This window comes from Triticum aestivum, chromosome 2D (genome assembly GCF_018294505.1).
Source record: "Triticum aestivum cultivar Chinese Spring chromosome 2D, IWGSC CS RefSeq v2.1, whole genome shotgun sequence".
Taxonomy (NCBI): Eukaryota; Viridiplantae; Streptophyta; class Magnoliopsida; order Poales; family Poaceae; genus Triticum; species Triticum aestivum.
In genome coordinates this window covers 15,085,477-15,106,406 of record NC_057799.1, presented here as the reverse complement: position 1 = coordinate 15,106,406, position 20,930 = coordinate 15,085,477, and the positions used below count along the sequence as shown (strand labels likewise).

At 47.6% G+C, this 20,930-nt stretch overlaps 2 protein-coding genes across 2 annotated transcripts; both read left to right on the top strand.

The window, feature by feature from the left end:
* Positions 1–348: 348 nt before the first annotated feature.
* On the top strand, positions 349–4,910 carry LOC123051147 (disease resistance protein Pik-2). Its single transcript, XM_044473949.1, has 3 exons — positions 349–553; positions 652–1,643; positions 2,595–4,910. The coding sequence occupies exons 2-3, from the start codon at positions 685–687 to the stop codon at positions 4,579–4,581; spliced, it is 2,946 nt and encodes a 981-aa protein (XP_044329884.1). The 5' UTR covers positions 349–553; positions 652–684; the 3' UTR covers positions 4,582–4,910.
* Positions 4,911–6,030: 1,120 nt separating this feature from the next.
* LOC123048305 (uncharacterized) lies at positions 6,031–12,806 on the top strand. Its single transcript, XM_044471434.1, has 2 exons — positions 6,031–6,436; positions 12,330–12,806. Exons 1-2 carry the CDS (start codon positions 6,173–6,175, stop codon positions 12,369–12,371), a joined length of 306 nt encoding a protein of 101 aa, XP_044327369.1. The 5' UTR covers positions 6,031–6,172; the 3' UTR covers positions 12,372–12,806.
* The last annotated feature ends 8,124 nt before the right edge of the window (positions 12,807–20,930 follow it).

Genomic DNA, 20,930 nt, shown 5'->3' with positions numbered 1-20,930 from the left:
TGTGATGGTCATCCTTCTAGCTGAAAACCTCAAATCCAACCCCCAAACGGAGGTAGCCGGCCAGTGGCACCTTCAATTCGGCCGCCGACAGCCGCCTCTTCCCCAGATTTCTTTAACTTTTGAACAAGTTGAGAACAAAACGTATCGATATTCAAAATACTGCATAAATAAGATCTAAAACTAATGGTGAATCTAATGATACTGATATGATATCATGGATATTGACATGTTTCTCTCAAATTTGATCAACCTTAAAAGAGCTTTGACTTAAAAAAAAACTAATACATCTTATATTTTGAAACAGAATGAGTGTAAAAATTATGAAAACCTACCAACACCAAAGCGCAGCAAAGCGTCCAGTAAGAATCATGCCCTCATGACCCTGCTCCATCTAAAATTAAAATAAAGATGAAGATATCCTCCCATTTGTGATGGCCACCGTTCTAGCTGAAACCCCAAATCCAATCCGCAAATAATCAACAGACAGAGGCAGCGGAATTGGTCTGCCCCGGCCGCCGGCAGCCGCCTCCTCCGCAGATTCTTTTTTTTGCAGGTATATCCCGTCCACGTATTGTGCTTCGCTTGAATCCTCTGCTTCTCCTCATCCATTCTGACTTAATCATCCTCTGTTTTCCGCCCAAATCTGTGCAGAGATCTTGGCAGGGTAAGAGCGAGGCCGCAGCCATGGCGCTGGTGGTGGGAGCTTCGGCGGCGACGATGAAGTCCGTCATGGGCAAGCTGGGCAGCCTCCTCGCCCAGGAGTACACCCTGATTCGGGGGGTCAACGGCGACCTCCAGTACATCAACGACGAGCTGGCCACCATGCAGTCCTTCCTCCGCGACCTCGGCGGCATCCTCGACGGGGCCCGGGCCAAGGGCCATGCCCACCGGATGAACGACTGGATGAAGCAGATCCGGGACATCACCTACGACATCGAGGATTGCATCGACGACTCCGGCCACCGCCTCCACGGCCTGCGCTCCGACATGTGCTGCTACTTCTTCGCCAACAGCGTCTACGAGGTCCTCACCTGGTGGCCTCGCCGCGACGTCGCCGCCAAGATCTCTGTTCTCAAGATGCGGGCGCAGCAGATCGGCGAGCGCCGGGAGAGGTACGGCGTCAGCAACCCGGAGGCCCCCGCCGGTACCGAGGGATCTAATTCTGGGCACACCACTTCCGTTGGATTCGACGCAGCGGACAACCAGGACGCAAGCCTTCAGCTTGTTGCCATGAAGGACCCGGTGGGAGTGGACGAACACATGAAGGAGCTGGAGGAGTGGCTGACCAACGACAAGAACAGCTCCGGCGTGCTGTATGTTGTCGGGTTCGGAGGGGTGGGGAAGACCACCATCGCCACTGCCTTGTACCAGAAATTTGGGGATCGGTTCGACCACCGTGCGATGGTCACCGTGTCTCAGAGCTCCGACATCAATGCTGTCCTGACCAACATTAAGAATCAAGTCATGCCGCAGTCCAGCGTCCAAGCGCAGCAAGGCGCCGAAGGCGTGCTCGGTCGGCTCAAGCAAGGTGCCTCGGCATTTGCGGCCAAGTGCTGCTCCGCCGGCACCTCGAAGGAAACACGTGGTGAGACGAAGCTAGACCAAATCAAGGAAGACCTCAAGAAGCACTTTGATAACAACAGGTATCTAGTACACAATTACACATTGAATTCATGATTATTGCTTTCTCTGATTAATGCTTAATGTGTACATTCCTGATTATGCTAGTAACATGAATTAGGGACATGGGTTAGTTCTAGGTATACATTTGCATTTCATTCATTGCTTACCAGGAAATATAACATTTTTGGACCATGGAATTTGGCCTGCATCTTTTTTCATCCTAAATGTTTTAAACCATTTTACAGTGGACCCTAACCTTCCAATTTTAACATCAGATCTCGGATCATTTGCAGCATTACAGTTTTACCATCATGGTTCTGTGCCGAAATGGATACTGTTTGTTAAAAGAAGCCACACCACAACCAATTGTCCGGCAAATCGACCAAAGTAACATAGGAGCCACCATGCCAATAAATCAGAATAAGGGCCACATGTCATTCTCCCACATCTTCCATTTTATTCCCCTCTCATGCTCCATACAGTGCCCCATGACCTATTTGAGCTCCTTGCCGAGTTTTTTTTTTTATGAATTGCTTAAGTGGCGGAGCTGTCGAGGATAGGGAGGGGGCTAAAGTGCTTGGAGATCTGGCACACATGGCTCAGTTGCCCAGGGTTCAACAATCACTGGCATTCCTCATGTGGATATCAAAATTTTCCTTTCTATGCATCTATTCTCTTGCATACCTTCAGTACCACAACCTCATATCTTCTTGTTTTAGCTGATGAAATCGATGATCACTTGGTGGGAATCCCTGCCTTTGCAATTATGTTTCTTTGCAATCTTATTCTGCTCCTCTGCCCACATCATTTGATTCAGATAAAAAAGAGGGAAGAAGTACTGTCCTTTACTCCTTTTAGACATGAACTATAGTCATTTAATTCAGATAAAGGATTAGTTATTGCCGGTCACTCACTCTGCTAATTTTCTTGCATACTAACTCTGCTCCCACTTTGGATTCCTTTTCTTGCAGTTACTTGGTTTTGGTTGATGATGTTTGGTCTGCAGCAACGTGGGACCAGATAAGGAAGTCACTTCCTCCAAGTAAGCAACACAGAAGAATAATAGTCACTACACGGTTTCAAGCTGTTGCTAAAACATGCAGAGGGGAAGAAGGTGATCGTACTTGTAAAGTTTTACCTCTTGGCGTTGAAGAATCTGAGAAGCTATTTAAGCAGGCCTTCCTTGAATCCAAGGGAAGCGATAACAAGGTGCCGGAAGAAGTCTGGAAGATGTGCGGGGGGCTGCCATTGGCCATAGTTATCATGGCTGGTCATGTAGCCTGCAACCCAAACAAATCAGAGGGCGAATGGTTGAAGGTTTGCAAATCTCTATTTCCAGAGTCAGCAAAAGATCATGGGAAATATGGTGGGAAAGACCTTACCCAGGAGGAACTTGGTAGGATAGTTAGTCATTGCTACAATGACATGCCTGTTGACATCAAGACTTGCTCGCTGTATTTGAGCATATTTCCAAAGGGCCAGAGAATCAGTAGTAAGCGTTTGACAAGGCGATGGATAGCTGAAGGATTCGTTGCTGAAAAGCAGGGGCTGAGTGTGGAAGATGTTGCAGATACATATTTCAGTCATCTCATAAGAAGGAAGATCATCCGACCAGTGGAGCACGGCAGCAATGGAAAGGTGAAGAAATGCATAGTCCATGACATGGTTCTTGAGCACATTGTAGCCAAGGCAAGTGAAGAGAATTTCATCACTGTGATTGGTGGTAACTGGCTTATGCAGCTACCTAGCAGTAAGGTCCGTCGGCTGTCCCTCCAAGAAAGCGATTCCAAACGCGCTAATGATACAGAGAAGATGAACCTGTTTCATGTCCGCTCACTGACCATGTTTGGAAGCTTGAACCAACTGCCTTCCCATTCTTTCAAGTTTGGAATTGTACAAGTCCTGGATCTTGAAGGCTGCATAGGTTTCAAAGCGCATCATACAGAGGAGATATGCAAGATGCTTCTTCTCAAGTATCTCAGCCTCCGAAGAACTGACACTAAACAGCTTCCAAAAGCGATTGGAAAGCTTCAGAACCTCGAGACTCTGGATATTAGAGAGACAAATGTCGTTGAGTTGCCTAAAACTGTATGCCTGCTTGAACGGCTGGTAAACATACTTGGTGGGGACAAAAGAACACGAAGGGCATTGAAGCTTCCTGAAGAGTTGAATAAGAAGAAGAAAATGAAGGCCCTGCGCATACTATCGGGGATTCAGATTGTTGGAGGATTGGCGGACCTTCATCATTTGACTGAGTTGAGGAAGCTTGCCATCTACAAGCTGAGCACCATGAGTGACGATCCTAGTTTCAAAGATTTAAGCTCCTCAATCGAGTACCTTGGGGGCTACTCTCTGCACACCCTTATAATTGACGACGAGTCGTCCAAGTTTATCAATTCACTGGATGATCTGTCATCACCACCAAAATTCCTTGTTGCCCTTGAGTTGTCTGGCAAGATGGTTCAGCTCCCCGGCTGGATTACACAACTCAGTGCTCTCACCAAGCTAACCCTTTCAGTAACAGCTCTCCGGACAGATAACCTGCTGCTCCTTAGCAAGCTAGAGGCACTGTTCTCCCTCACCTTCTCATTCAGGGCAGAAAAGCAGGATTCGGAAACACTGACCATTCTGGCAGAAAACAAGCTGTGCTCTGATGGGGAGATCACAATTCCAGATGCTGGTTTTAAGAGCCTTAAGCTTCTTCGCTTCTTTGCTCCTCTCTTGCCAGTACTGACCTTTTCGAAGAATGCCATGCCAGAGCTGGAGAGGCTTGAGCTACGGTTCAGCATGCTGGAGGGGCTTTATGGCGTGGAAAACCTTGCGGGACTCAAGGTGGTGCACCTGACGTTGAAGGACAAAGACGGTGAATATATGACGAAAGAGGTGCAGCATGAGGTAGAGACAGCAGTGAAGAGGAGGACCGATGGCAAGGCGCCCAAGATAATCCTTGATCAGTGACTGATCCAAAGTGAGAGCCCAACGGTGTTTCTTTGCAAGTCTGTAAGTTGAAAATCACTATGGTGCTTTACTTACTCAGAAGGATGATACTGTCAAAACCAAAAAAAGATGAGGCTTCATCCAGGTACATCATGTGAGTGTTAATGTGATTTTCTTTTCTGCTAAGCTTTTGTGTGCTGCAAGTTTGATCATCGGCGACATGGTCTCTTTTTCTAGGCAAATGTATTGTAAATTCCATGTAAGAAAATGTTGTTGTAACTTTCATGTAAGACAATGACCATGTATTTATGCGTATTCATCTCTGATACCCGGAGTTATGAATTGTTCAACATTTTTGTAATGAAGGTTCAGAGAAGGCTAGTCTTGCCCATGGTTTCTGTATTTATTTATGGACCAGAAGCAGCAATGGGGAGGCAACAAATCTGAGTGTTTTTTTTTCTTTTATTTGAGGAATGCACATATTTGTTTTTTTTTTGGAATACAGATGCGAGTGTTATTGAAAAAATGAATCCAGTAAAGCATCTGGTCCATTTGTGATCAGTGGTGCTGACTGTTTCACTTGGATATACTGTTATGGAGTAAAACGCCCCAGAAAAAAAAGGCTTTACATCTTAATGCTAGTTCTTCAATCCTGGTGAGCATTTTGCAGGCTGCCCTGCATCTTATCTTGTGCGACAGGATAGTTGTTTGACTTTGTTGGAGAATCTGTACCGCATCAATAAATAGTACTCCCTCCGTCCCATAATATAAGAGCATTTTTTACACTACACTAGTGTAAAAAACGCTCTTATATTATGGGACGGAGGGAGTAGTATTCTACTTTTCTTTTTTTGAGAATCTTTAATCGTATTCTAGTTGAACCAATTCCTTTGTTATACTCCCTCCGTTCGGAATTACTTGTCTCGAAAATGGATGTATCTAGAACTAAAATACGTCTAGATACATCCATTTCCACGATAAGTAATTCCGAACGGAGGGAGTAGATAAGAGGCAGAGTAGATCTGCAAGTTGCTTCAAATCAAATTAAATGTTTCTGGATGCTCCCTTAGCAAAAAATATACATATTTCGGAATGCGTCGCCCTGGAAGAAGGAAGCTGTTGGTTAAGCCGGTTCAGATAGATCAAATAGGAGTGGAGTAGTAGCTATCCGGAATTATTGCTCAACGGACAGCAAGTTGAAGAAACAGCATCGTGCTCGTACGTGCTGCAGCAGTTTAGCTTGAATTCGTGCCTTGTCGTGGCTGGCTTGCCTGTGATTGTAGTGGCCATCTCCATCATTGACTGACGTCTTCCATGTGGATGCAAGTGGCCATTGTACTAGTGCTATATTTTCAGACGCTGCAAGCTGAATTCTGATACTAGTATACTTGCAATTTGAATCTTAAAAATGGATGCAATTTTGTCATACTTGCTGAGATAAACAACACCCTGACCCGGCAGCAGAGCAGCCCCGGGAAGCGTATTGCTGAGATAAATTCCACGCACTCCATCTTTTTTTTAGAGCATAAGGGGATTTTCACGCACTCCATCTCCATCTCCATCTCATCGGTTGACCATCACCACGAGCAAGGGAGGGAAGCTCACAACAACAATGGCGCACGCCATCGTCGAAAGCTCATGGGCCAAGCTCACATCCGCCATCCAAGACGGGGCCGCGCCGGCGCCGCGGCACCCCGACCTCACCAGCGACCTGCGGAAAATGCTGGAGGCGCTGGACGTCGTGAGGCCGCTGCTGGAGGAGGCCGAGAGGCGGTCGCTGCTCAAGGAGGCGTTGCGGATCAGGAACGCCGCCGTCCGCATCTGCGACCTGGTGGACGAGTTGCACCACGACTCGTGGGCGCCGGCTGATGGAAAGGTATGCCCTGCTCCTACTCCTAGCCGGGGACTAATTTCTGCTGTTTTACTCTTCATTAATAATTGTCCTTTTTTCCTTCCACTTCATAGGAATAGGATATGGATTATTTCAAGGACTTATTTATCAAAAATATATGTATTTGAATAACTGAATTATTATTGAAGAAAAAAAATCATTTGAAGAACTGTACACTGTACGTTAGCTCATTTAGATTAGATTAGATTTGCTGAAACAAAAACCCTCATCGATTGATAAGCAAAGTATTGGTACTAATCAATCAGTTTCACAAACACAATTACTTCCAGTAACTGCACATCACCGTCATGCTCTGTTTTGCTGAACACATCATTGCCAAACAGAACACATGTCAGAGCCGATTCCCTTGAAACCTCTACTCCTGCGACAACCAGGTACTCCCTCCGTAAAGAAATATAAGAGCATTTAGATCACTACATTAGTGATCTAAATGCTCTTATATTTCTTTACAGAGGGAGTACTACCTAGAGATCATCTACACAATCACTTAGGATGTTGGCATGACGAATTCATTTTGGGTGGAATATTCTGAAAACTTGGAGCTGTATAAATAAAATGAAATTAAAGGCAGGTAGCTGGACATTAACTAGATACATGCAGCAGAATTAGAACAGATAACAATTTCAAGTATGCAGAAAACTACTCCGGTCACACACCCATTAACTTGCAAATAAGTGTGTGGAACATACATTCCCGTTGCCGTGTATTAGATGACTTCAGCTTCCCTTCTGCCCCACCTCAAAACAGAGCATATCAGGAAAACAGAGGATGAAACAACGTGGGCAGCAAAACCAAAGAAGCTATGGAAGGCATCTTCAAATTGACATGCAGTAGATGACATGAGCTTTCTGGAAATCTGACATCTTGATGAATCTCTATCCCGTTCAGTAAATCACATGCATTTTACAGTTTAACGATAATCACATAACGTCACATGCATTTTACAATTTAACAATAATCACATAACGCATCGCACACTAACAAGGCAACAATTATGCGTATTCCGTTATTTGCAGGACATTAAGGGGTTTTGTAGATCTCTACCCTTGTCATCCTTAATATAACATTATTTTTTGAGTAATTTTAACATGCTCCTTCTTACCCCCTCTTTTCACATGGGAGGTAAAAAGGTAAGAGTCAATTAGACCACTACTTAATCAAATCAATTTTTAGATCCAACCCTAGCCGCCCCTCCTCCTCAACCCCCCCCCCCCCCCCCCCCCCCTCTTCCCTTCCTTGCCGCCGCCTGAGGCAGCCGCCGGGCAAGCCCGGGGGCGCCAAGGACCGGGGGCAAGCACGGGCAACAAGAAACGAGGTAGAAGTTAATGCACCGCGCCTAAGTGTTTTTGGATTATTTGGTTTTCGTAAGATGACTTATACACCTAGACGGAGGGAGTACTAAGTGAGCGACAATTAAAGGGAGCACTACTTTTTGAGTTTTCCCCGAGTAGCTTGAAGCCTTGAAAGTTGAAACTGCTAACGTTTTCATGCAAAAGGTGATTATCATAATTCGGAATTTCTATAAAGCTTTTCAAAACAGGGAAATTCACTTTTCGAAGTTGAAAAAAAAATAGTAAGGCTGAAAGCTCGGGAGCAAAAATAATCCATTTTCTAATGTAAGTAACTATATATATAACCATATTTATGGATCACGTGGTATACATGCGTACCTTGCAATCTCAAAAACTATGCTGAAACTATTGTGCCAGCTGCCTGCACTGATACGCAGGCCTTCAGCACGGGCAACAATGGCGGCATTGGGGTCCGGTCCATCGTGTATCGCCCAGTTGTTAACGATCGTCGCACCGAAACCGGAAGTACCATTCACATCTATTATTGTGATTTGCCCACCATCTGTGTCACGGAGGGGATGGAAAAGATAGAGCTTGGGGAAGATGAACTCACTGCTCTCCAAGACAGCACGGGAATGAGCGACAGGGAAATCGGAGGGGCTTGCCATGGTCGACTAATTTTCGATAGGGAGCTCGGACCAGAGAGATGGTAGACTTCATTAACTCCAAACCTATAGATATGAGCTGAATATATATTATCTACAGTAGTACTACATGTAGTACATGTGAGAACTGAATAGAGAGAAAGGGGTGGGCAAGTGGTACCTATAGATAGATTCCTAGAGCATGGCAGCGTAGTTGGCTAGATGTAGATCCACGAACACATGCATGCATGTGGACTAGAACGTATTCTATCTAGCTCATCACGTGGACGTAGCTTCCGAGAAGAAGGTAGTAACAACTCTCGATCGCAGATCTCAGAGCATTAAATTAGTTATGGTGACTACTTTTTTTTCGATAATCAGGGGCTCCCGGTTTTCTTTCCTGCTGCTTCTGGTATGCCAGCGTAGTCCTCCCTCCATGAGTAGCATCCCCCAGTCACCTCCTTCCATGAGATAGCACCAAACCACTGCGTGCAATGCCTCAATCTGGTTCCAGGGCAAATGGGGCTTTCAGTCGCAGCCACAATGAGTTCTGAAACACTCCCCCAGCAGCCCTTCCTGTAAATCCTGGAACGGTTTTGTCCACTCTCTCAGGTATCGAGAGACCAGCCCTAGCACCTGCTTTATAGAAATCCAAGAAACCCAATTAAAAACAATAGAGTTTCTAAAATTCCATAGCCCCCACACAGGACAGCAGAAGAAACTACATTAAGGGCGACTGCGTATTGGTAGCAAACGGAGCGGCTAGATCCGGCACGGGCTGCCTACCTCGAGTAAATTGCTCAAAACCACAATATTTATGGCTAGGGTACTTCTAAACTATCGCTTTTGTCAAAAAAATCACAAAAGACCACCGTTTCTGCGTCAAGTGAGTAACAAATCCCACCGATTCGAAACTGAGCCGTGACAAAGTATAAAACTGACCGGTTGGACCCACATGTCGGAGCGACGTGGCATATCTACGTGGACAATACGCTGAAGTGGCCAAGGGTCCCACATGTCACTCCCTCTTCCCTATCTCTCATGTTTCTCTGGTTCTTTCTTGTCTCTCTGTCCCGTGACCTACCACATGGCGCCATGGAGCTCGCCAACGCCGCCGTGAACCACCGCACCGGGAGACTCCGGATCCGACCGGAATCGACCTCCCCCCTCCAGATCCACCCTCCGCCATTGTTTCCTGTCCAAAACGGGGTCCAACCCCCCACCGCAGGGCCCCTTTCATCGACGCCGCCAACTGCCTCGATCCCCTGCGTCCTGGGTCGTCCCGTTTGTCTGCGTTGACTCGATCCACTAGTGGACCAGCGAGCCCCATCATCTGGAGGAGCCTCCTGCGGTGGGTCGTGGTGGGAGCCCCTGGCCATGCCGCGGGCAGCCGAGGCGAGAGCCTCTGGTGGCGAGACCCGCCTCGCCCTCGACCTCCCCTGCGCCTCCCTATGCTCTGGTCCTGCCGTTCCCTGCGTCGCTGGAGTCCTAGTCGCCGCTGCTCAAGTGGTTGTCATGTGCAGCATCATCCAGCGCGAGGAGATGCTCCGCCCGAGCCGCTCGCCGCTGCTAGTCGTCGACGAGTGCCCCTGAGCTCCGCCATCCTGCAGCACTACCGAGCTCAGGCCGGCTGGGACGTCCACGGCTCGAGCGCTGCCGCCTGTGCCGGGTAGGAAGAGAGAGGGGAAGAGAGATGTGAGGAGGAAGGAGGTGTGGGCTGACATGTGGGACCCTTGGCCACCTCAGCGTATTGTCCATGTAGATATGCCACGCCAGTCTGGCATATGGGTCCAACCAGTCAGTTTTGTGCTTAGTCGCGGCCCAGTTTCGAATAAGTGGGATTTATTACTCGCTTGGCCCAGAAACGGTGGTCTTTTGTGATTTTTGACAAAAGCGGTAGTTTGGGCGTATCCTAACCATAAATGTGGTGGTTTTGAGCAATTTACTCGCCTACCTCACGCGGCGAGCTTCCCACGCCTCCGACTAAGGGAGCTGCCGCTGTGGGCTCAAAGGTGAAAGGACCCACCATGGGCCTGGAGGAGCGGGGGCGGAGCTACAAGAGCCATACCAGGCCATAGAGGCAGGTGTGGACCACCACAAGCCAGCGTCATCGAGTGGGGCCTGAAGGAGCCATGGCGGGCCACCAGGAAGGCCGCGGAGCTCAAGCTTCCGCCATATCCATCCGCTACTAGCGAAGGGTGACGCGGATGGCTAGCTCCTCGACCAACTTCATCCTGAGGGCGTCCCAATCAATGGGGTTGGCCTCACGAGGAGGAGCCGCTGCTGGAGTCGTACATACATGGTGGCGACAGATGTCGGCGATGGGAGGGGCAAGGACGGAGAGAGGACTGGGAGCGGGGCAATCGAGGGTGACTAGGGTTTGGTCCGCGGTGGGGTTTAAAAAAAGGGCACGACAAGGGCCCTTGGCTAAAGTTTTCTATGTAATCAATCCTAAGGGTGCATCCCAATAATTGGTCTTAGAGCAAGGTCAAGTATTTGAAGTTGTGCTTGCCCTAGGGTGGCGACCCTACTAGCGCCTAGGGCGGGCAATAGTTGTTCGACACGACGATGAGGAGGATCGAGCGATCATTATTCTGTGAAGCGACAAGGAGAGAGATGACACCGTGTCGTCGACAAGTCAGTGGAAGGAGGTCACTTATGGGAGCGGTGGTGTCGAGGTATGGTGTTAGATGTAAGTGCATCTAGTGCCCCTGTGATTTTTGAGTATTGAAGACAAAATAGTTAAGGGACTATTGTGCTTGTGAGTATACATAGGAGAAACTCCGTGGAGATTAGTTTTAACCATCGTAAATGACCCCTAAAATGTATGAAAAATTGACGACTTTGGTGTCCCTTCATGAAGAATTAGCTTGAAGACTTGGAACGTGAAGGGTTACTCCTTTTGTAGTTATTTTCCTTCATACTTGAGTTATAGGGAACATTGTACTATTAAGAGGGGTTAAGGTGACACGAAGACTGTATGAAGTGATGCTCAACCTAAACCTATTTCTTTGAATGAAGACTTGAGTGAAATCTCTTCCTGTGGTTGAGACAACTTTACTTATTTCTCATGTAAATTTTTCGCGTGTGTTTGAAATCCAACCATTGGACACATGTCGGTTGGCCAGTGAAGTGGCTCATGCCCATATTGGTCATTTCGGGCTCGAGATTGCTCCGACTATAAATAGACACCCCCTTCCACCATTAGTAGGTGGTTGCTAGTATTGCATTACAATTGTCATTTAGAGCAACCCGTCCTCCGAAGAATTTGAGTGGATCCCAGTGAGGAAAAATCCTAAATACACAGAGCCAAAGTGACTAAGCATCACTGAAGAATCTGTTTTAAGTGAACCAACTTATTACTCACTTGAAGACTGTGATCTTCCACATGGTTAGGAGTCAAGTTCACAGCTTCCAAGATTCAATGTGGAACACCGAAGAACAAGTATGTGAAGGATTCAAAAGTCTACCTTGAAGAGTTACCACGGGTGATTGGGTGAGGTCTAAGTGAGCTTAGCTCAAGGAGAATAAGCTGATGACATGGTCTTCTAAGTTAAATCTCAGCCTCTCCAACCAGACATAGAGTTGCCACAACAAATTGAACTGGCCAAACAAATACATTGTCTTCACCGAGCAAGAGGTTTCATTTCTTCACCTCTTTACTTTCACTACTCGTGTTGTGAAGACTTTGTCTCCTCAGTTGTATGATTTTTTTTCCGAAAGACTTACATATTCCAATGTGCATGTTTTGTTTGGTCTTTTGTCTTGTAGTACTTTACCATGTTTGCTTCCATGCATGTTTGGCTTAGTTTTTATTCTTGCAAGTATTTCTTCTTACTACTCAGTCTCTCTTTCTATGAAGAAATTGCTTCCTTTGAGTAATTTGTTAAAAATCTCACATTCACCCCCTCTGGCCGATAGGTGTTGTGGAACTCATCAAGATCTTCGTCTGGGCGAGTATGATGAGTCAAAGAGTCGTGAGAGTTCACATGTTTGGTCATCGCCATCTGTGAGCCATCGTCATGTCCAAGTTCTCATCTCTATGAAGATCCGTTGAAGATGAAGCCTATCCAGGTCATCTAAAGTCTCGACGAGAGGATCAATTTCAACCGTGGGGGCGATAAACCAGTAAAGGTGTGTTTATACAAGTTGTTAAAAATGCCTATTCAACCCTCCTCTAGGTGACATCTTGGTCCTTTCACATATGCGACCGGACCTCCCCATAAATACCCACATATTGGCTGGATATGGGGGGTGTTAAATAACCCAAACAAATGGGATGGGTATAGGGGAACCAGTTGGGTGCCCTTTTTTGTACGGGAGTGGTCGGGTTGTTCGCACGGACATATCTGTATTATTAATGGGGAGTTGGCACGTTCTCCCACCTCTTTCTTCTTCCCTCTACCTTGGGTTTTCCTCTCCACGCCCCCATGTTTGGAATAATTTAAACCAAATCGGTACATTCCTTTCCATGTCCTTCTATTAATAATGCGTCGTATTAACTCAAATCTAATCTTACCAAATCCATGTCTTACATTAACTCAATCAAATCAAATCAATGAAATGAGAACTTCCCTTATTCATACGCAAATCAGATCAAATCATACCCAAACCAATCAAATTTTATCAAAACCATGTCCTGCATTAACTCAATCAAGTCAAATCAAATTTGACCAAAACCTAAACTAGATAAAAATCCTTACGTTCCTCTACCCATACCCAAATCAAACCAAATCTTACCAGAACCTCAACTAAATCAAAACATTCATTTCCTTCCCGTACCCATTCTCAAATCAAATCTTCACTTGGTTGCTGATGCAAAGACATGCTTTGGTGCAATGACAGATTGCAGAGAAGTGGGTGGGAGAATAGCTATTTCTGCCCCATGAGTATGCGCAATCTTAAATCTTCCATCACCTATTCTAGAACTGCCATCTTATCTTGGAGTCTAGCAAAGAACCACCCAATGGTCGTGATGCGTCTCCCTCAACCATGTTGCTTGAACTGAGGCAAGTTAATCCATCGACCAAATCCGCATGGTGCTCGACAGAATGCAGGCTTGGGTGCGCAAGAGGATCAAAACTATGTTGATCATGGTCACTTGGCAGATTTGGTAGGAGAGAAAGTGTGATCTTTTCGCAAGGTCTGCTCCCTGACAACCTCCGTCATTGCTGCCATTCAAAGGGACAATGAACTATGACGGCTAGCAGGGGCATGTTGGGGATCGTTGCAGAAATTAAAATTTTCTACGCATCACCAAGATCAATCTATGGAGTTTACTAGCAACGAGAGGGGAATGCATCTTCATACCTTTGAAGATCGCGATGCGGAAGCATTGCAAGAACGCGGTCGATGGAGTCGTACACGAAGCGATTCAGATCGCGGCCGAATCCGATCTAAGCACCGAACAACGGTGCCTTCGCGTTCAACACACGTGCAGCCCGGTGACGTCTCCTGCGCCTTGATCCAGCAAGGAGAGAGGGAGAGGTTGGGGAAGACCCCGTCCAGCAGCAGCACGATGGCGTGGTGGTGGTGGAGGAGCGTGGCACTCCAGCAGGGCTTCGCCAAGCACTGCGAGAGACGAGGAGGGAGAGGGGTAGGGCTGCGCCAAGAGAGAGGGAGACTCGTGTCTCTGGCAGCCCCAAAACCCCCACTATATATAGGGGAAGGGGAGGGGGGGCGGCCCCCTAGATCCATCTAGAGGGGGGGCGGCCCCTAGGGGGGGCAGCGACCCCCTTAGGGTTTCCAACTAGGGGGGGCGCAGCGGCCCCCTAGGGTTTCCAACCCTAGGCGCCTTGGGCCCTTGGGGGGGGGGGGCGCACTAGCCCACTAAGAGCATCTCCAGCCGTTGGCCCCCCAAGGACGCATAAAAATCGCCCCCTGGGGGAGAGCCGGCGATACAATCGGCGCTGGGGGCGGATTTGCGCCCAGTCGTCGCCCCCAGGCGCCGAAATTGGCCCACTTTTCAGCCCCATTTCGGCGAATAAAGGGCCCATATGGGCGAGAATAGGCCCATATTCGGCGTGGTTCGCCGTGTCTCGGCATTCAATTATCAACACAATTTTTTCTTATCACATATTTCATCACAGAAAAAATCAAATACTTCAACAAAATAGTACAACAACAAATAGTTCAATACAAATTATATAGTTCAACAAATAAAAACTCATATTTCATCACACGGCGTCCCCTTGAGCCTCCATAGGTGCTCAATCAGATCTTTCTGCAGTTGATGATGCACCTGTGGGTCTCGGATCTCCTGACGCATACTGAGATAGGCAGTCCAGGTTGCCGGTAGCTGGTGATCAACTTCGGCTAGAGGACCCTGCCTGTAGTATGGTTCAGTGTCAAACACTGGGTCTTCTTGCTCGCTCTCGATGATCATGTTGTGCAAGATGACACAGCAAGTCATAATCTCCCACATTTGATCTTTGGACCAGGTCTGAGCGGGGTACCGGACAACAGCAAATCGAGATTGGAGCACACCAAATGCCCGCTCGACATCCTTCCTGCAAGCCTCCTGAATCTTCGCAAACCAGGCGTTCTTGCCTCCTGGCACAGGGTTTGAGATCGTCTTCACAAATGTCGACCATCTCGGATAGATGCCATCAGCTAGATAGTACCCCTTGTTGTAGTGCCGCCCATTGATCTCGAAGTTCACCGGAGGAGAATGACCTTCAACAAGCTTGGCAAAGACAGGAGAGCACTGCAGCACGTTGATGTCATTGTGAGTTCCTGGCATACCAAAGAAGGAGTGCCAAATCCAGAGGTCCTGTGTGGCCACCGCCTCAAGTACCACACTGCAACCGCCTTTGGCGCCTTTGTACATCCCCTGCCAAGCAAATGGGCAATTCTTCCATTTCCAATGCATGCAGTCGATGCTTCCAAGCATCCCAGGAAATCCTCTTGCTGCATTCTGTGCTAGGATCCGAGCAGTGTCTTCCGCATTGGGTGTTCTCAAGTATTGCGGTCCAAACACTGCCACCACTGCCCGACAGAACTTGTAGAAACACTCTATGCTGGTGGACTCGGCCATGCGCCCATAGTCGTCGAGTGAATCACCGGGAGCTCCGTATGCAAGCATCCTCATCGCTGTCGTGCACTTCTGGATGGAGGTGAATCCAAGGGCGCCGGTGCAATCCATCTTGCACTTGAAGTAGTTGTCGAACTCCCGGATGGAATTCACAATCCTGAGGAAGAGCTTTCGGCTCATCCGATAACGGCGCCGAAATGTTTTCTCGCCGTGAAGTGGAGCATCGGCGAAGTAGTCGGAGTAGAGCATGCAGTAGCCTTCGAGACGATGCCGGTTCTTTGCTTTCACCCGCCCCGGCGCCGAGCCACCTCGCCGCGGCTTTTCATTGCTCGCCAGCAGCTGGGCGAGGGCGGCGAGCACCATGAGATGCTCTTCTTCCTGGACGTCGGCCTCGGCTTCCTCCTCCAGCAGCGCGGCGAGCGCTTCCTCGTCATCCGAGTCCATCGCCGAGGCAGGCAAATCGCCGAGCACCTTGCGCCCGGTGGGCGTGTACCCGCCGCTGAACTGCCCCTCCGCGGCCGGAAACGCCCAGCTGCTGTTGGAGGGGCTGCCACGGCGAAGCTCTGCTATTTTTCCGGTGGGGAATGGCTATCTAGCGGTAAAGGGCGGTGGGCGGTGCCGGGATATAGCTAGTGGCAGCCGAGGGCGCGGGGGGTGGGAGGCGAGTCGGGGAAGAAAACCTTGACTTTTCCGCTGATGGTGTGGGCCAGCCGCGCTTTTCCCTTGCGCCGGAGCCCCCAATTGCCCCCCAGTGCGCCGGGTTCGGCCTGTGGCCGTCGGGCGAAAAAAAGGCCGAACCGGCGATTTTTGGCGTCCTGTGGGCGCGACTGGGGCGTTTTTTGGCGCCGGCGCCAAAAAAGTGGCCTGGGGGGCCTGTTGGGGGCGCGGCTGGAGATGCTCTAAGGGGCTGGTTCCCACCCAACTACAGCCCATTAGGTCCTTCGGGGCAGGTGGATCCTCCCGGTGTACCCCCGGAACCCCTTCGGTGGTCCCGGTACAATACTGATAAACCCCGAAACCTTTCCGGTGACTGAAACTGGACTTCCCATATATAAATCTTCACCTCCGGACCATTCCGGAACTCCTCGTGACATTCGGGATCTCATCCGGGACTCCGAACAACATTCGGTAACCACGTACATCTATTCCCTATAACCCTAGCGTCATCGAACCTTAAGTGTGTAGACCCTACGGGTTCGGGAACTATGCAGACATGACCGAGACATCTCTCCGGCCAATAACCAACAGCGGGATCTGGATACCCATGTTGGCTCCCACATGTTCCAAGATGATCTCATCGGATGAACCACGATGTCAAGGATTCAATCAATCCCGTATACGATTCCCTTTGTCTACCGGTATAGCACTTGCACGAGATTCGATCGTCGGTATACCGATACCTTGTTCAATCTCGTCATGGCAAGTCTCTTTACTCCTTCCGTAACACATCATCCCGTGACCAACCCCTTAGTCACATTGAGCTCATTACGATGATGTCTTACCGAGTGGGCCCAGAGATACCTCTCCGTCATACGGAGTGACAAATCCCTGTCTCGATTCGTGCCAACCCAACAGACACTTTCGGGGATACCCGTAGTGTACCTTTATAGCCACCCAGTTACGTTGTGACGTTTGGCACACCCAAAGTACTCCTACGGTATCCGGGAGTTGCACAATCTCATGGTCTAAGGAAAAGATACTTGACATTAGAAAAGCTTTAGCAGACGAACTACACGATCTTGTGCTATGGTTAGGATTGGGTCTTGTCCATCACATCATTCTCCTAATGATGTGATCCCGTTATCAATGACATCCAATGTCCAGAAACCGTAACCATCTATTGATCAACGAGCTAGTCAACTAGAGGCTCACTAGGGACATGTTGTGGTCTATGTATTCACACATGTATTACGATTTCCGGATAACACAATTATAGCATGAACAATAGACAATTATCATGAACAAGGAAATATAATAATAACCATTTTATTATTGCCTCTAGGGCATATTTCCAATAGTCTCCCACTTGCACTAGAGTCAATAACCTAGTTACATTGTGATGAATCGAACACCCATAGAGTTCTGGTGTTGATCATGCTTTGCACGTGGAAGAGGTTTAGTCAACGGATCTGCGACATTCAGGTCCGTATGCACCTTACAAATCTCTATGTATCCACCTTGAACATTTTCACGAATGGAGTTGAAGCGACGCTTGATATGCCTGGTCTTCTTGTGAAACCTGGGCTCCTTGGCAAGGGCAATAGCTCCAGTGTTGTCACAGAAGAGAGTCATTGGGCCCGACGCATTGGGAACAACTCCTAGGTCGGTGATGAACTCCTTCATCCAGACTGCTTCTTGTGCTGCCTCCGAGGCTGCCATGTACTCTACTTCACATGTAGATCCCGCCACGACACTTTGCTTGCAACTGCACCAGCTGACTGCCCCACCATTCAAAATATACATGTATCCGGTTTGTGACTTGGAGTCATCCAGATCTGTGTCGAAACTAGCATCGACGTAACCCTTTACGACGAGCTCTTCATCACCTCCATAAACGAGAAACATATCCTTAGTCCTTTTCAGATACTTCAGGATATTCTTGACCGCTGTCCAGTGTTCCATGCCAGGATTACTTTGGTACCTTCCTACCAAACATACGGCAAGGTTTACATCAGGTCTGGTACACAGCATGGCATACATAATAGACCCTATGGCCGAGGCATAGGGGATGACACTCATCTTTTCTCTATCTTCTGCCGTGGTCGGGCTTTGAGCCGCGCTCAATCTCACACCTTGCAATACAGGCAAGAACCCCTTCTTTGACTGATCCATATTGAACTTCTTCAATATCTTGTCAAGGTATGTGCTTTGTGAAAGACCAATGAGGCGTCTCGATCTATCTCTATAGATCTTGATGCCTAATATATAAGCAGCTTCTCCAAGGTCCTTCGTTGAAAAACACTTATTCAAGTAGGCCTTTATGCTTTCCAAGAATTCTATATCATTTCCCATCAATAGTATGTCATCCACATATAATATGAGAAACGCTACAGAGCTCCCACTCACTTTCTTGTAAACACAGGCTTCTCCATAAGTCTGCGTAAACCCAAACGCTTTGATCATCTCATCAAAGTGAATGTTCCAACTCTGAGATGCTTGCACCAGCCCATAGATTGAGCGTTGGAGCTTGCACACCTTGTCAGCATTCTTAGGATCGACAAAACCTTCTGGCTGCATCATATACAATTCTTCCTTAAGGAAACCATTAAGGAATGCCGTTTTGACATCCATTTGCCATATCTCATAATCATAGAACGCGACAATTGCTAACATGATTCGGACGGATTTCAGCTTCGCTACGGGTGAGAAAGTCTCATCGTAGTCAACCCCTTGAACTTGTCGATAACCCTTAGAGACAAGTCGAGCCTTATAGATGGTCACATTACCATCCGCGTCTGTCTTCTTCTTAAAGATCCATTTATTTTCTATGGCTCGCCGATCATCGGGCAAGTCAGTTAAAGTCCATACTTCGTTTTCATACATGGATCCTATCTCGGATTTCATGGTTTCAAGCCAATTGTCGGAATCCGGGCCCGCCATCGCTTCTTCATAGTTCGAAGGTTCACCATTGTCTAACAACATAATTTCCAGGACAGGGTTACCATACCACTCTGGTGCGAAACGTGTCCTTGTGGACCTACAAAGTTCAGTAGTAACTTGATCCTAAGTAACTTGATCATCATCATTAACTTTCTCTCTAGTTGGTGTAGGCACCGCAGAAACATTTTCCTGTGCTGCGCTACTCTCCGGTTCGAGAGGCGGTACTTCATCAAGTTCCACTTTCCTCCCACTTACTTCTTTCGAGAGAAACTCTTTCTCTAGAAAGGATCCATTCTTGGCAACAAAGATCTTGCCTTCGGATCTGAGGCAGAAGGTATACCCAATAGTTTCCTTAGGGTATCCTATGAAGACGCATTTTTCCGACTTGGGTTCGAGCTTTTCAGGTTGAAGTTTCTTGACATAAGCATCGCATCCCCAAACTTTCAGAAACGACAGCTTAGGTTTCTTCCCAAACCATAATTCATACGGTGTCGTCTCAACGGATTTCGACGGAGCCCTATTTAAAGTGAATGCGGCAGTCTCTAAAGCATATCCCCAAAATGATAGCGGTAGGTCGGTAAGAAACATCATAGATCGCACCATGTCCAACAGAGTGCGATTACGACGTTCGAACACACCATTACGCTGAGGTGTTCCAGGCGGCGTGAGTTGTGAAACAATTCCACATTTCCTTAAGTGCGTGCCAAATTCGTGACTCAAATATTCTCCCCCACGATCTGATCGTAAGAACTTTATTTTTTTGTCACGTTGATTCTCAACCTCACTCTGAAATTCCTTGAACTTTTCGAAGGTCTCAGACTTGTGTTTCATTAAGTAGACATACCCATATCTACTTAAGTCATCAGTGAGGGTGAGAACATAACGATAACCACCGCGAGCCTCAACGCTCATTGGACCGCACACATCAGTATGTATGATTTCCAATAAGTTGGTTGCTCGCTCCATTGTTCCGGAGAACGGAGTCTTGGTCATTTTGCCCATGAGGCATGGTTCGCATGTGTCAAATGATTCATAATCAAGAGACTCCAAAAGTCCATCTGCATGGAGTTTCTTCATGCGTTTGACACCAATGTGACCAAGGCGGCAGTGCCACAGGTATGTGGGACTATCATTATCAACCTTACATCTTTTGGCATTCACACTATGAATATGTGTAACATCACGTTCGAGATTCAATAAGAATAAACCATTGACCAGCGGGGCATGACCATAAAACATATCTCTCATATAAATAGAACAACCATTATTCTCAGATTTAAATGAGTAGCCATCTCGCATTAAACGAGATCCAGATACAATGTTCATGCTCAAAGCTGGCACTAAATAACAATTATTGAGGTTTATAACTAACCCCGTAGGTAAATGTAGAGGTAGCATGCCGACGGCGATCACATCGACCTTGGAACCATTCCTGACGCTCATCATCACCTCGTCCTTCGCCAGTCTCCGCTTATTTCGCAGCTCCTTTGGTATTGCCGGCCTTCTTAGCCGCTAAGTACTTGGGGCAGTTCCGCTTCCAGTGACCGTTTCACTTGCAATAAAAGCACTCAGTCTCAGGCTTGGGTCCATGCTTTGGCTTCTTCCCGGCTACTGGCTTACCGGGCGCGGCAATTCCCTCGCCGTCCTTCTTGAAGTTCTTCTTACCCTTGCCTTTCTTGAACTTAGTGGTTTTATTCATCATCAACACTTGATGTTCCTTTTTGATCTCCACCTCCGCTAATTTCAGCATTGAATATACCTCAGGAATGGTCTTTTCCATCCCCTGCATATTGAAGTTCATCACAAAGCTCTTGTAGCTAGGTGGGAGCGACTGAAGGATTCTGTCAACGACCGCATCATCCGGGAGATTAACTCCCAGCTGAGATAAG

Coding starts and splice junctions, on each gene's coding strand:
- LOC123051147 (XM_044473949.1), top strand. CDS start 685: ATGGCGCTGGTGGTGGGAGCTTCGGCGGCGACGATGAAGTCCGTCATG. Junction 1,644..2,594: donor AAGCACTTTGATAACAACAG/GTATCTAGTACA, acceptor CTTTTCTTGCAG/TTACTTGGTTTTGGTTGATG.
- LOC123048305 (XM_044471434.1), top strand. CDS start 6,173: ATGGCGCACGCCATCGTCGAAAGCTCATGGGCCAAGCTCACATCCGCC. Junction 6,437..12,329: donor GGGCGCCGGCTGATGGAAAG/GTATGCCCTGCT, acceptor TCTGGCCGATAG/GTGTTGTGGAACTCATCAAG.